Below are 13773 nucleotides of genomic sequence, written 5' to 3'. Positions count from 1 at the left end.
AAATAAAAAGCTTTTGCACAGCAAAGGAAACTATCAACAAAACAACAAGAAGGCTCACTGCATGGGAGAACATATTTGCCAATGATATCACCGATAAGGGTGTAATCTCCAACATTTACAGGAAACTCATGCAACTTACCAATAGGAAGATAATCCAATCAAAAAATGGGTAATGGACCTATATAGACACTTTTCGAAAGAGGACATACAGAAGGCCGAAAGATATGAAAACATGCTCAAAGTCACTAATTATACGAGAGATGCAAATCAAAACGACAATGCAGTATCATCAAACACCTGCCAGAATGGCTATCATTAACAAATCAACAAACAACAAGTGCTGGCGAGGATGTGGAGAAAAAGGAACCCTTCTGCACTGCTGGTGGGAATGCCGACTGGTGCAGCCACTTTGGAGAACAGTATGGAGTTTCCTGAAAAAATTAAAAATGGAACTCCCATTTGACCCAGTGATCCCACTTCTAGGAATATATCCCAAGAAGCCAAAAACACCAATCAGAAAGGATATATGCACCCCTATGTTCATAACAGCTAAGTGTACCATAGCTAAGATTTGGAAACAGCCTAAGTGCCCATCAGCAGATGAGTGGATTGAAAAACTGTGGTACATCTACACAATGGAATACTACGCTGTGGTAAAAAAAGAAGGAACTCTTGCCATTTGCAACAGCATGGATGGAACTGGAGAGCATTATGCTAAGTGAAATTAGCCAGTCAGAGAAAGATAAATACCACATGATCTCACCCATTTGTGGAATATAGAGAACAACATAGACTGATGAACAGGGACAGATCCAAAGACAGAGAAACAGCGATTAGACTATCAATCCCCAGAGGGAAAGTAGGGGAGGGTGGGGGTAAGGGGAAGAGATCAACTAAAGGACTAGTATGCATGCATATAAGCCAAATCAATGGACACGTACAACAGGGGGATGAGAGCATGAGTGGGGCGGGGTGGGGAGTTGGGGGATGAGGAAACATTTGTAATACCTTAACCAATAAAGAAATTAAAGATAAAAAAAGAAATTAATTAGAAGGTGGCCGGCAGGAAGGGACTGGGCGAGATGGGCCGGACAACCCTGGAGCCAACCTCCTGTGGTCCCTCCCCGACCGGGTGCACCTGGGGTGGCACTGTGGCTCGAAGGGCGTTTGCGGAGTGAGTGGGGGCCCTCCAGCAAGGGGGTCCCTTGGCCTGGCCTACAGGGATTGGGCCGAAACCAGCTCTCCGACATCCCCTAAGGAGTCCCGGAGTGCAAGAGGGAACTCTTCAAAGTTGCTGTTGTACAGGGTGTGGAATGCAAATGCAAGTGTGCAGTAAACCAGATTCAGGGCCGACAGTGCCCCAGCAACAACATAACCCATGGCCGAAGGTGGAATCGCGCAGCCCTGTGAGGAATCGGGCTTCCTCCTCTCTGGTTTTAGGGTGCACACTCGAGAACCACCGCTACCAAGTCACTGCAGCTCAGCAACTCCTGCGTGGAGCATCTGCCCCCTGGTAGTCAGTGCGCATCATAGCTACCGGTCAGACAGACACTTAGCATATTAGCATTTTATATATCTACTAGGGGCCTGGTGCACGAAATTCGTGCACTGGGTGTGTGTGTGGGGGGAGTGTCCCTTAGCCCAGCCTGCCCCCTCTCACATACTGGGAGCCCTCAGGCGTTGACCCCCATCACCCTCCAATCGCAGGATTGGACCCTTGCCCAGGCCTGACGTCTCTGACAGAGGTGTCAGGCCTGGGCAGGGGACCCTCATTTCCCCCCATCACTGGTTCTGCCCCCAGCCCAGGCCTGATGCCTCAGCCAGAGGCGTAGACCCCCATCACCCTCTGATCACCTGATCGGCCCCTTGCCCAGGCCTGACGCCTCCGCCAGAGGTGTCAGGCTTGGACAGGGGACCCCCATCTCCCCCCAATCACTGGCTCTGGCCCCCGCCCAGGCCTGAGGCCTCTGGCCCAGGAATCATGCCTGGGCAGGGGACCCCCATCTCCCTCTGATCGCTTGCTCCACCCCCCGCCCAAGCCTGACGCCTTTGACCCAGGCTTCAGGCCTGAGCAAGGGGACCATCATATCCCCCCAATCCCCGGCTCCGCCCCCCACCCAGGCCTGATGCCTCGGCCAGAGGAGTTGACCCTCATCACCCTCCGATCACCAATCACCGGATCGGCCCCTTGACCAGGCCTGAGGCCTCCGGCAGAGGTGTCAGGCCTGGGCAGGGGACCCCCAGCTCCCCGCGGTTGCAGGCTCCGCCCCTGCCCAGGCCTAACGCCTCTGGCTGAGGCGTCGGCTCGAGCAGCGGGGACCCGCAGCTGCAGCGGCCCCGCGATCGTGGGCTTTGCTTTAGGCCCAGGCAAGGGACCCCTAGCTCCCGGGACTGCCAGCTTCGACCGTGCCCAGCTCCCATCGCTGGCTCCACCCCTACTTCCTGCTATCACTGGCCAGGGCGGCAAAGGCACCTGATTCTCTGATCATGGCTGGGGGGCAGGGCAAAGGTGGCCCCAGGGCCGGCCTTTGCCCTGCCCCCCAGCTCTTAGCTCCCCCCTGGGTTTCCGATCACTGTCAGTGGCAGGGGGCTTCTTCCTGCTTTCCCTTTCGCCTCCCTGCATTGTGCCTACATATGCAAATTAACCGCCATCTTGTTGGCAGTTAACTGCCAATCTTAGTTGGCAGTTAACTGCCAATCATAGTTGGCAGTTAATTTGCATATAGCCCTGATTAGCCAATGAAAAGGGTATCGTCGTATGCCAATTACCATTTTTCTCTTTTATTAGTGTAGATACTAATAAAAGGGTAATATGCTAATTAGACTGGGAGACCTTTTGGACAAAGCCATGGTGGCAGGGCCAAGGCAGAGGCGGTTAGGGGCAATTAGGCCGGCAGGGGGGGCAGTTGGGGGCGAGCAGGCTGGTAAGGGGGGCTTTTGGGGGTGAGAAGGCCAGCAGGGGGGGGGAAGGGAGTTGGGGTGAGCAGGCTGGCGTGGGACAATTGGGGGTGAGCAGGCCAATGGGGGGGCAGTTGGGGGTGAGAAGGCCAGCGGGGGATGGGCAGTTGGGGGCGAGCATGCCAGCAGGCAGAGTGGTTAGGGGCAATCAGGCAGGCAGCCAGGTGAGCAGTTAGGAGCCTGCAGTCCCGGATTGTGAGAGGGATGTCCCAGATTGGAGAGGGTGCAGGCCGGACTAAGGGACACCTCCCCACCCCGGTGCAGGAATTTCGTACACCAGGCCACTAGTATATAGATAATAGCCTCACCGTGTATAAGCAGCCTGTGTACAAGGGTTCTGGTGCCACCTCAGATTCTGATCATGTGCTCTGTCTTGTATGTCACCTCTTATTAGTAGCGTAGGGTGATTTTACATGCAGACAATGAATACTGTAAAACATATCATAAAGTGATATATAGTTCATGTGTTGGGAGATGAGGGAAGACCTGAAGTAGCTTGTCTCAGTTGGGCAAACTTATGTGTGGTGCAGGACCATTTACACCTTGCTTGGTCATGGCAAGGTAAGAAGGGAATGAAGCAGTTTATACTCTGAAAGTATTTTGATTCTTCCTTCTCTTAAGCCTTCATGGACACCATGTAGTCCTGTGAATTTTTATCAGCAAGTTTTACATTCATAAAATTGGTGTGTAATTCTGATTTAACATTTAACTGAAATAGTTACATTAGTATTAATGAATTACCAGATAATTCATTATGAAATTATTAATTTAAAGGCTGCCTTATCAAGAAAAGAAAAAAGCTCTGACAGAATTTAAGAAGTGATTATGTGGAAATAGCCAAAAATATATTGTAAACTAAAGTAATGTAATTTGTTTTTATTAATAAGGTTAAATATGAGTGCTTGGCAGAGGAAATCAAAATAGGAGACTATTATCTGAGATTACTATTGGAAGAAGATGAGAATGAAGAAAGTGGATCAATTAAGAGATCGTAAGCTAGTCTTTATATCTTGTTACAGTAGTCTCCCCTTACCCACAGTTTGACTTTCTGTGGTTTTAGTTACCGCAGTCAACCACAGTCTGAAAATATTAAATGAAAAATTCCAGAAATAAACAATTCATGAGTTTTAAATGGTGCACAATTTGAGTAGCATGGTAAAATCTTGTGCTGTCCCGCACCATCCCATAAATCATCCCTTTGTCCTTTATACCCACACAAGAGGCTTGATGCACAAAATTTGTGCAAGTGTAGGCCTTCCTTTCCCCGGCTGCCGGCTTTGCATCCCCAGCCCCACACCTGCCTTGGCCTGGCATCTGCTGCCATACACACCCAGTTCCCTGGTTCCATGGAGGCCCCCCCGCCGCGGGTTTGTGGCCTGGACCTCCCTCTGCGGGGTGGTCATGGGTCGATGGCGGGGTGGCGCCAGTGTGTGTCATAGCATGGTCCTCTGGACAGTCATTTTGCTGTTCGGTCGTTCAGTTGATTTGCATATTACACTTTTATTATTGTAGATTGTATTTGCTCTCCGCCCACTAGTCACTTAGTAACCACCTCCATTATCAGATATTTTGAGAGAGACTAGATTCACATAACTTAATTACACTATATTGTTATATTTTATTAGTAGTAATTGTTAATCTCTTACTGTGCCTAATTTATAAATTAAACTTTATCATAGGTTTGTATGTATAGGAAAAAACAGAACATGTAGGGTTTGTTACTATCTGGTTTTTAGGCATCCACAGGTGATCTTAAAACATACTATATATATGTTTTTACTGTTTCATGGCTAATTTTATTGTAAACTTTTTTTAAATCTAGGTATGAATTTTTCAATGAGCTCTATCATCGTTTCCTGCTCACCCCAAAAGTAAACATGAAGTGTCTATGTTTACAAGCCCTTGCTATTGTTTATGGCAGATGTCATGAAGAAATAGGACCTTTTACAGATACACGATATATCATTGGAATGTTAGAGAGGGTAAGATATCATTTAAGGAAACTGCTACTTGGTAGTGTCATTGCAGTACATGTTTAGATTTTCAAAATTACATTTAAATTCTGTTTGATCACCTTGCTACCATAACTTTCTGCATGAGTTTTTTTTGTAATTTACATTATACTTATTTATAGATGAGTAGGAAAATGACTAATGGATTAGTACTTGTTTATTTTTTTCATTTGCTGCTTTTGAACGATTTAAGTGACCTCTTTGTCAGTCTTTAAATATGGATGAGCTGGACAGGTGTGTAAAAGAGTTTTATGTACTTTTGGTTTTCCATTTTGGAAAAATCTTAAGTGATGCTACTAAATTTTGAAGTGTGGAGCTAGTAAATCTTTTCAGCACTACAGTGATAACCAATAAAATGGAAATGAGTTAACACCTTTTTATTTTAGAAAGTTTGTAATTTAACACTTGAGCATGGTAGGAGGAAAGAACAAATTGATCAGGTCATCCATGGCGCAGCTCAAGTTTGAGTGTTACCTACTTGCTTTAGTGTGTACACTTTGTTTTTTTTCATTTGTGTTTACATTCTTTCTATACTTAACAATTTAAATTTTAGAGAACTGCTTTAGAACCATTTCACCAATTTTGCAAATGGCCATCAATGCTTGTTATAATTGCCTCAGCTGTAGATTAGAAACTTGATTCTGAGTAAGGTCACAAAATATACCTAGAAAATAATATAACCAGCTGAAAATCCTTATTGTTTGCTGTTACACCACATTCTAATTCAGTTACTCGAGTGAACCTGAGTACTTGTGGCATAGCATTTGTATTTTAGGCAGATACATTTTCCTTCTTGCTTGTATTTATCATGATGTGATTATGTGAAACATCATTAATCAATTATTTGAAATTTTTACTTAATTCAAGGTATTATTTGAGCTAATTCACTTATTTTAATTTTTACATATATTCTTAAAGCTGTATGTTGAAGTAATCTCTTTATGACTTTTAAAATATCCGCCTATCTAGGGAGATGAGAGAAGTTATATAAAATTGCAGAGAATGCAAAACATTGGAGGATTTGTAATAATTGATTTCCTTTGATTTTCTTAATGTTTAAAAGATGACATTATTTCTTACTGGCTGCTGGTTGATCTTATCCAGTGATGGTAACATCTAACTTGTGTTTCTGTTCACTTCTGACTAAATTCTCATTTATTTCAATAGTGCACAGATAAACTTGAACGAGATAGATTAATCCTCTTCCTTAACAAGTTGATCCTTAATAAGGTACAGTATTTCTGTATAAATGTTATTTCCAAAGTCACATGAGTGTGTAACAAAAAGATAAATTACTGCAGTTTAAGTTAATTATCCAGACATGGTAATTTTTTTAGATCAGAAAACTTCTAGAGCAGTGGTTCTCAACCTTGGCTGCACATTAGAATCACCTGGGAATCTTTTTAAAATTCTGATTTCTGGGCCTCATCCTCCGGAAATTCTGTTACTTTGTTATGGGGTGGGGCCACAACATTAGTAACAAAGAAACAGAATTTCCAGAGGATGAGGCCCAGAAGTCAGGATTTTAAAAAGATTCCCAGCCCTAACTAGTTTGGCTCAGTGGATAGAGCGTTGGCCTGCGGACTCAAGGGTCCCAGGTTCGATTCTGGTCAAGGGCATGTACCTTGGTTGCGGGCACATCCTCAGTGGGGAGTGTGCAGGAGGCAGCTGATCGATGTTTCTCTCTCATCGATGTTTCTAACTCTATTCCTGTCCCTTCCTCTCTGTAAAAAATCAATAAAATATATATATTTTTAAAAAAGATTCCCAGGAGGTTCTAATGTGCAGCCAAGGTTGAGAACCACTGTTCTAGAGGGAAAAGTTTGTCAGATATTCTCTGTACATCCTACCCTAACATTACAGATACTGATTAATGATAATAAAATTCTTTTTTTTTTTTTTTTTTTTTTTTTTTAACAGCTTCTTTTTTTTTTTTTTTTTTTTTTTTTTAATATATTTTATTGATTTTTTACAGAGAGAAAGGGAGAGAGAGATAGAGAGTTAGCAACATCGATGAGAGAGAAACATCGACCAGCCGCCTCCTGCACATCCCCCACTGGGGATGTGCCCGCAACCCAGGTACATGCCCTTGACCGGAATCGAACCTGGGACCTCTCAGTCCGCAGGCCGACGCTCTATCCACTGAGCCAAACCGGTTTCGGCGATAATAAAATTCTTAATGAAGAATAATGAGGGGTGAAATCGCTAGCTGATTTTTCTTTAGGGAATCTTTAGGATTAGATTTGAAGTGAAATAAATACTCTAAAGAAAGTGGAAAAAAATTTTTTTAATCAAATCTTTATTATTCAGATTATTACAGTTGTTCCTCTTTTTCCCCCCATAGCTCCCCTCCACCCGGTTCCCACCCACCCTCTGCCCTTACCGCCCCCCCCCCCCCCCCACTGTCCTCATCCATAGGTGTACGATTTTTGTCCCATCTCTTCCCGCACCCCCACACCCTATTCCCCCCCCGAGAATAATCAGTCCATTAGAAAGTGGAAATTTTAATTTATCAGTATACATTTTGATTTATCAATATACATTTTCAAGTAATTTGAAGACATAAAAAGTTACTTTAGCTCTTCATAGTTTATTTTTAAGGCATTTAAATAGGTTTGTGATGGTTTCTCACAGAAATTTATAGTTGTAATATTGATAACATTCACAGATGGATGGTGTTGAAATAAAATTTGAGGTTTCTTTTAAATTAAGTTTTATACTAATTTTAATTTGTTTAGTTTTAGTCTTTTAGTAAATAATGCAAATGCTTTAAAATGAAGTGTAATTAATAAGTCCTAAGAAAATTTAATTTAAATTATAATCTCTTCCTAACTTCTAAGAAATTATTAGTTTTATCTTACGTTTACAAAAATATACTGGAACATTAAAAGTTATTTTAATATGCCAGATTTTATTTCTGACTATAGAATAATTTGTTTATTAACAAACAGGCCTTGTAAAATGCAGGATAATTGTAGTACCAGAGTTTATATGGGTGTTATTCTTGCAGCCTTTCATTTGCTTATTTTTATTTTGTTTCATTTGCTCAGAATATAGTTTAAGGAAAATATTTTTAGGTGATATATTTGTAATATAGCTTTAGCCTTTTTTATTTTTGTCTAAATTCATGTTCCTTGAACACAAAATTCTGGAAATATCAATTAGTATCACTTGTATGTTAAGTTTTTGAGATTCCAAATATTCTGTTCTTTGAGAGCCTTTTAGGTAGTAGTACATATTAAAGAGAAAGGTTTTAGATTATAGAAAAATGTTTTTGTCTCCTAGAAAAATGTTAAGGATCTCATGGATTCAAATGGGATTAGAATCCTTGTGGACTTACTTACCCTTGCACATCTCCATGTAAGCCGAGCTACGGTACCACTGCAAGTATGTATGCTTATGTAGATTTTACGAGTTTTACATCCATGAAATATACTTTTAGGATCAAAAGAATCATAAAAATCTGAAAATACGTCAGTATATGTGGCTAAAAGTGTATTGCTCCAATAAGCATAGTACTAATACAGGGGAGATTAAGTCACACAAAAATGGGAAAATAACTGTAAGAACAATCCAAAATGGACAGTGATGATTCATTTTTATTTTTTCAATGTCTCTTTGTCTTTTAAAGTAACTACATTGCTAGTGTCTTATTTTGAGGCAATGCAACCTTTAGGTTCACCATTTATGTAACTAGAACTTGTAGCATTGACAGCCAGGAAGAATATACATTGAATCTGGGGACCTTCTCGAAACCAGCCAGTAAGAGGACAGAGCTGCCAGTCTCTGCTGAAAGGCCTCTTCTGATACCTAACTTACAGAAGGGATCTATACTTAGCTCATGGGACATTTCTTCCTCCTTCCCTTCCTCCCTTCTTTCTTTCCATTCTGTGTTATGCTTTGTTTTAGTTTAATCTCTTAGTGCAGGAGAATGTATCATTTTAAATTTTGGCTAGAGTGTGGACAGAAGTGCTACTTGAATAGATGATGGCATTTTCTGTTATCAGGTATGAATAATAGTAATCGTGATGCTGTATAGCATGACAGTGTACCAGGTACTATTCTGGTACACATAATATGTTAACTCTTTAAATCCCCAACAATGCTCCCATTTTACAGATGAGGAAACTAAGGAACAGAGAGGCTAGGTATATTGCCCAAGGTCAGTGAGTAAGGAACAGAGCCTAAGTTAGAACCCAGAAGTCTATGCTCTTGACCACTTTATCCTTCTTGATATGAGTAACTGAAAGCTAATAGTTATGAGAGTACTTAAAAACCTGTTTTAATAAAATATACTAATTACATAAAATTCTATTTTAGATTTTTATAAACATTGATAACTAAAACTATATAATAGTGACCTGTAGTGATGGTAATAGATTGAAACTAAGTGTTTAAAACCACTAAAAGTTTTCTGTCAGCATTTTAATTCTTGGAGCAGATGCTTATTGAAACTTTTAGTTGGAATGAGTTTTTCCCTCAAAAGAAGAACTTTAGTTATTTGAGCATTGTGATTTAAGGTTAATAGTATATGTTTACTTTTATAGCTATTTGCAGTGTTCTTTGCTACTAAAATTTTAGTGCCCTGGGAATTTATAAAGGACCATCAGGAATGTAGATATCTTTGAATTTAGCTTAGATTTTCAAGTGAATGTAGAACCCATTTACTTCTAATGCTTCTTAGAAAGCAAGTCACTTTTTTTGGACTATTAGGCTAGGCATTTAACCCTTACCTCTTAAAATAAGGTCTCTTAAAAATTTAGGTGAATTTTTAAAGGAATAAAACCCAAGAAATTAGTACTGTGTAACTTTTTATGACAACTACCCCCTTAAATTTCTGTCTAAAAAAATAACTAAATTATTTTAAAACTTAGAGCAATGTAATTGAAGCTGCTCCAGATATGAAAAGAGAGAGTGAAAAAGAATGGTACTTTGGCAGTGCAGACAAAGAACGGAGTGGCCCGTATGGATTTCATGAGGTATGTGTCTCAGAGAAATTTTTCATGAAAGTCATAGCCTTTCTTATTTCCCTGTGCTTAGCACACACAGAGATATTGGAATATTTTAACGCTATAATTTGAATTAGTGTCATCAGCTCCAAGGGCTCTGCCTTTCCATTTCCACATGAAGGATTGGATGGTTTGCATTTCTAGAGGAATACACACACACACACACACACACACACACACACACACACATTAAATGATATCTTCAAACTTTAGTGTTTAACACTAGATTGCCCAAGGAAGTCATTTTGACTGCTTTTTAATTTCAATTAGAAAAACAATTATGTATATAAGGACACAATATCTTAGAATTTTGTGACTTTTTGTACAACATATAAATGCGTTTATTAATAATTGTAGTTACCTCCCCCTCCTTCATTTCCGGTATATATATATATGTGTTATACCTATATTGCCCAAAAGCAGTCATTTTGACTGCTTGGGAAATTTTAGACTCTTATTATTGAATTGAGTAAATTTCTTATATGACCAGTTCGGCTCTGTATTGAAATAACAGTTTTCATTTTTTTTCGATTACCGTCACATGATAACATACAAGTACATGATAAATTGTCGATACTTGATAAGTTGCAGTTGCTCAATAAGCTAAACTAGTACTTGTTATTCGAATCTTTATGCAGTGATACTTGTTCTAATAAGTTGTTTATTTTATTTCTTTTGCGCCCTTAATTCATGAAAGAAATGTCGAATAGAAGTGAGTTATTGGAAAAGCTAAGGAACATAAGTGAAGAGTGCTCTGATATTATTCTTTCACAATGCAGTCATTTTGACTGCTTTTGGGCAATATAGGTATATACTAAATTTCAGTCTTTCTAGTGTTAAAAGCAGTTGTTAATGGAGGTAGCACTCAGACTTTTAATGAACTTTATGTAACAGTTGTTACCTTCATAATTATGTTAAACTACAAAGCTTTTTTGTATGAATAGGATGTTTTAATATGCAGCCTGAAATTTATTAAAAATTGCCTGTATAGTCCAAAGGCAGTTTCTATCTTCATATCTGCTGATGTTTGATCCTGCCCTCCCCTCCTTAGCCTCCCAGGCTCAGAATTTAGCCAAAGAGTTTTATAGAACACCATGCCTTTTGTTTGCATAATTTGGTCATTTTACACTTTGCCTACTGTTTCAGTTTTTTCCAGTGTTTCTTTATACTCACTGGCTGACCAGCTAAATGGTTATTTTCTTATTAGTAGCCAAATTTGAGTTCCTAAAGGCCTGTCTACAAAAGTTTACTGTTAATCTTGAATAGTGAACTTATATGTTTATTTCATAGTTTAGTATGTATTTACTATAAAATAGAAAGCATTTGCAAACCCTTTCATTTTGCTTTATTTGTCTGTAATAATGATTCCTTGCTTTCATTTAGATGCAAGAACTGTGGACCAAAGGAATGTTAAATGCAAAGACCAGATGCTGGGCTCAAGGCATGGATGGATGGCGACCACTACAGGCAATCCCTCAGCTTAAGTGGTGTCTGTTAGCCAGTGGACAGGCTGTGCTAAATGAAACTGACCTTGCTACCCTCATATTGAACATGTTGATCACAATGTGTGGATATTTTCCAAGCAGGTAAAATGTAATTGAACATTTCCATGGTTACCAGGGACTCTTGATCATCTTCTCCCCATTTGTAAAAATGCTTCCTCTGTGATGGCATGGGAGTACTTTGGTGATTTAAAGCAACGGTATTCCATTTGTGGCCTTGGGGGAATGCTGCTTTGAATTTTGGAGCTTTTTTAAAAAAAGATATAAAGAAATAATTTGTAAATTATATTGGTAAAATAGCTAAAAACATCTTTCCCTGAAAGACTACAAATAATGATATTGAGGCTTGCTAGCTGCCTTCTAGCTATAGTAACAGTTGCCGTTCATATGAATCAGGTATAAACTGTTGAAATAAGCACACTGCAGTCTGTAGACAGTTAGGTGCCAGCTCCTGACCTGTCAGGTTAGCCACTCCTGGTACAGGAACATGAGTCTAGGCCAGCCGTGGGCAAACTACGGCCCACGGGCTGGATCTGGCCCGTTCGGCTGTTCTATCCGGCCCGCGGAGCCGAAAGAGCGGAGGGTTCTCTTGCTCTCCCCTCCGCTCCTTCACCAGCAGCAATGTTAACATGTATTAGTTCACACAAACACTCCATCCGTGCTTTTGTTCCGGCCCTCCGGTCCAGTTTAAGAACCCATTGTGGCCCTCGAGTCAAAAAGTTTCCCACCCCTGGTCTAGGCTCACATCTTGCCCCACCTGACGAGTGAAGGTGAGACTTTGTTATCCAGTAATAATCATAATTATGACCCTTGAATGAGACATTTTAATCTTTATAAAATATTTGCATGTACATCATTTTATTATGCTACAGATATTTGTGATGGATATTATTGAGGAACTGTCATTTTTATAACACTTGAGGCTTTCATGTTCAAGTTCTCTTTGAAATTCAGATCAGACTTAAAGTGACATAAATAGAATAATGTAGCATTGAATTAAGGCTTTACTTGGAAAATACGGAGAGTAGGTAAATGGTTTAAATTTATGTGACATAGTTTGATACGCCCTTTGGGGGGGAATCTCCACTGACAGTGTTAGACAACACCAAGTTTAATCAATTAAATAATAAATAAGAGTCTCTGGCTCTTCTAGGGTACTGTTTTTCAAGGAAATCTTATGGAAGGAAATGAAGTCATATTAAGCAGCCAAATAGATTTAAACCAAAATACCTAATCATGTTCCCAGCTGTATGAGAGCTTAGTCTTCATTAACAAAAAAAGTAAGGTAATATGCTTCATGCCTAGTAGAATGTCATATGCTCTGATCATATAAATTTTAATGAAAATATTAAAAGTTGACCTTAGAAAATATTTTCTAGAGACCAAGATAATGCCATCATTCGGCCTTTACCCAGAGTGAAAAGACTGCTCTCAGACAATGCTTGCCTTCCCCATATTATTCAGGTGAGTTACTCTTCTGTTACCAAATTAGGAATACTATTTTAAGAATCATTTTTCTTATTTAATTTTACTAGGAGCCCCACTCACTGTTTCTTTGTAGTTTATTCCATTTTCAAAAAGCCTGAACCCCGAATTACATTTACTTCACACTTACTGCTAATTGAATTGATCTTCTAAATAAACTGTGGGAGATTGTGTATCCAAGAATGTAAATATGGGAAGACTCTAGACTCCAGAATTATTCTCAAAAGGTTTTAGTTATTATCCATTCTTATAATCACACCACTGTAATAACTTAAAGGTGATGTACTATGGTTTGCTGTGGGTTTTTCTGTTGTGGACATTTCTGTTCAAATGCTTAAGTGAAAGTGCACTGCAGTTACTGTTCCTTCTGTTCCACCACCTCCCCATCCCCCAGCCAAGAGGACTGTGCGCTATATGTGTGAGTTGATGGGAGAGGTTTTTGTTTTCTATTCTGGAACCTCTTGGTATGTAGGTGAAGGACAGTACCGGAAAATCTAACTCTCTCAAAAGTTTTTCCAATACCTATGAAACTGAAAGGAAAGAAGTAAATGCAAATGCTGTTGAATTTCAGGCCTGGAAAAGATGACTAAAAAACAAATTTTAACAGATTTGGTCAGTATAACATGAAGCTTTGTGGGGGAAAGATCTATTTTAATTAACCAAACATCTTTAGTAATATCTAAATAATTAAAGTTATTTAAAAGAAGAATTTTAATTATAAAAGTAGTTCCTTTTAACAATATATGCCTCCTATATTTTTTTAATACTGAGTTTAAAAAATATTTTTGATAAGCTGTTTGTTTTTCT

General features: G+C 39.6%; 1 protein-coding gene across 8 annotated transcripts in view; it reads left to right on the top strand.

Moving 5' to 3' along the window:
* The window catches only part of DNAJC13 (DnaJ heat shock protein family (Hsp40) member C13), a 121034-nt gene that overhangs the window by 56994 nt on the left and 50267 nt on the right, over positions 1–13773 (top strand). For 7 of the 8 annotated variants that reach the window (XR_009448546.1, XM_059663949.1, XM_059663947.1 and 4 more), the window contains 7 exons: positions 3846–3949; positions 4781–4940; positions 6138–6200; positions 8256–8357; positions 9845–9949; positions 11363–11565; positions 12861–12945. Coding sequence is in view for 7 of the 8 variants with exons in the window: in XM_059663949.1 (XP_059519932.1) it covers positions 3846–3949; positions 4781–4940; positions 6138–6200; positions 8256–8357; positions 9845–9949; positions 11363–11565; positions 12861–12945 (822 nt within the window). In the remaining variant the exon portion in view is untranslated. The remainder of the gene's footprint in view (positions 1–3845; positions 3950–4780; positions 4941–6137; positions 6201–8255; positions 8358–9844; positions 9950–11362; positions 11566–12860; positions 12946–13773) is intronic. The other variant, XM_059663948.1, reaches the window with a different exon arrangement.

Source organism: Myotis daubentonii, chromosome 14 (assembly GCF_963259705.1).
Source record: "Myotis daubentonii chromosome 14, mMyoDau2.1, whole genome shotgun sequence".
NCBI classification, from domain to species: Eukaryota; Metazoa; Chordata; class Mammalia; order Chiroptera; family Vespertilionidae; genus Myotis; species Myotis daubentonii.
This window is presented reverse-complemented; position numbering and strand designations above follow the sequence as displayed.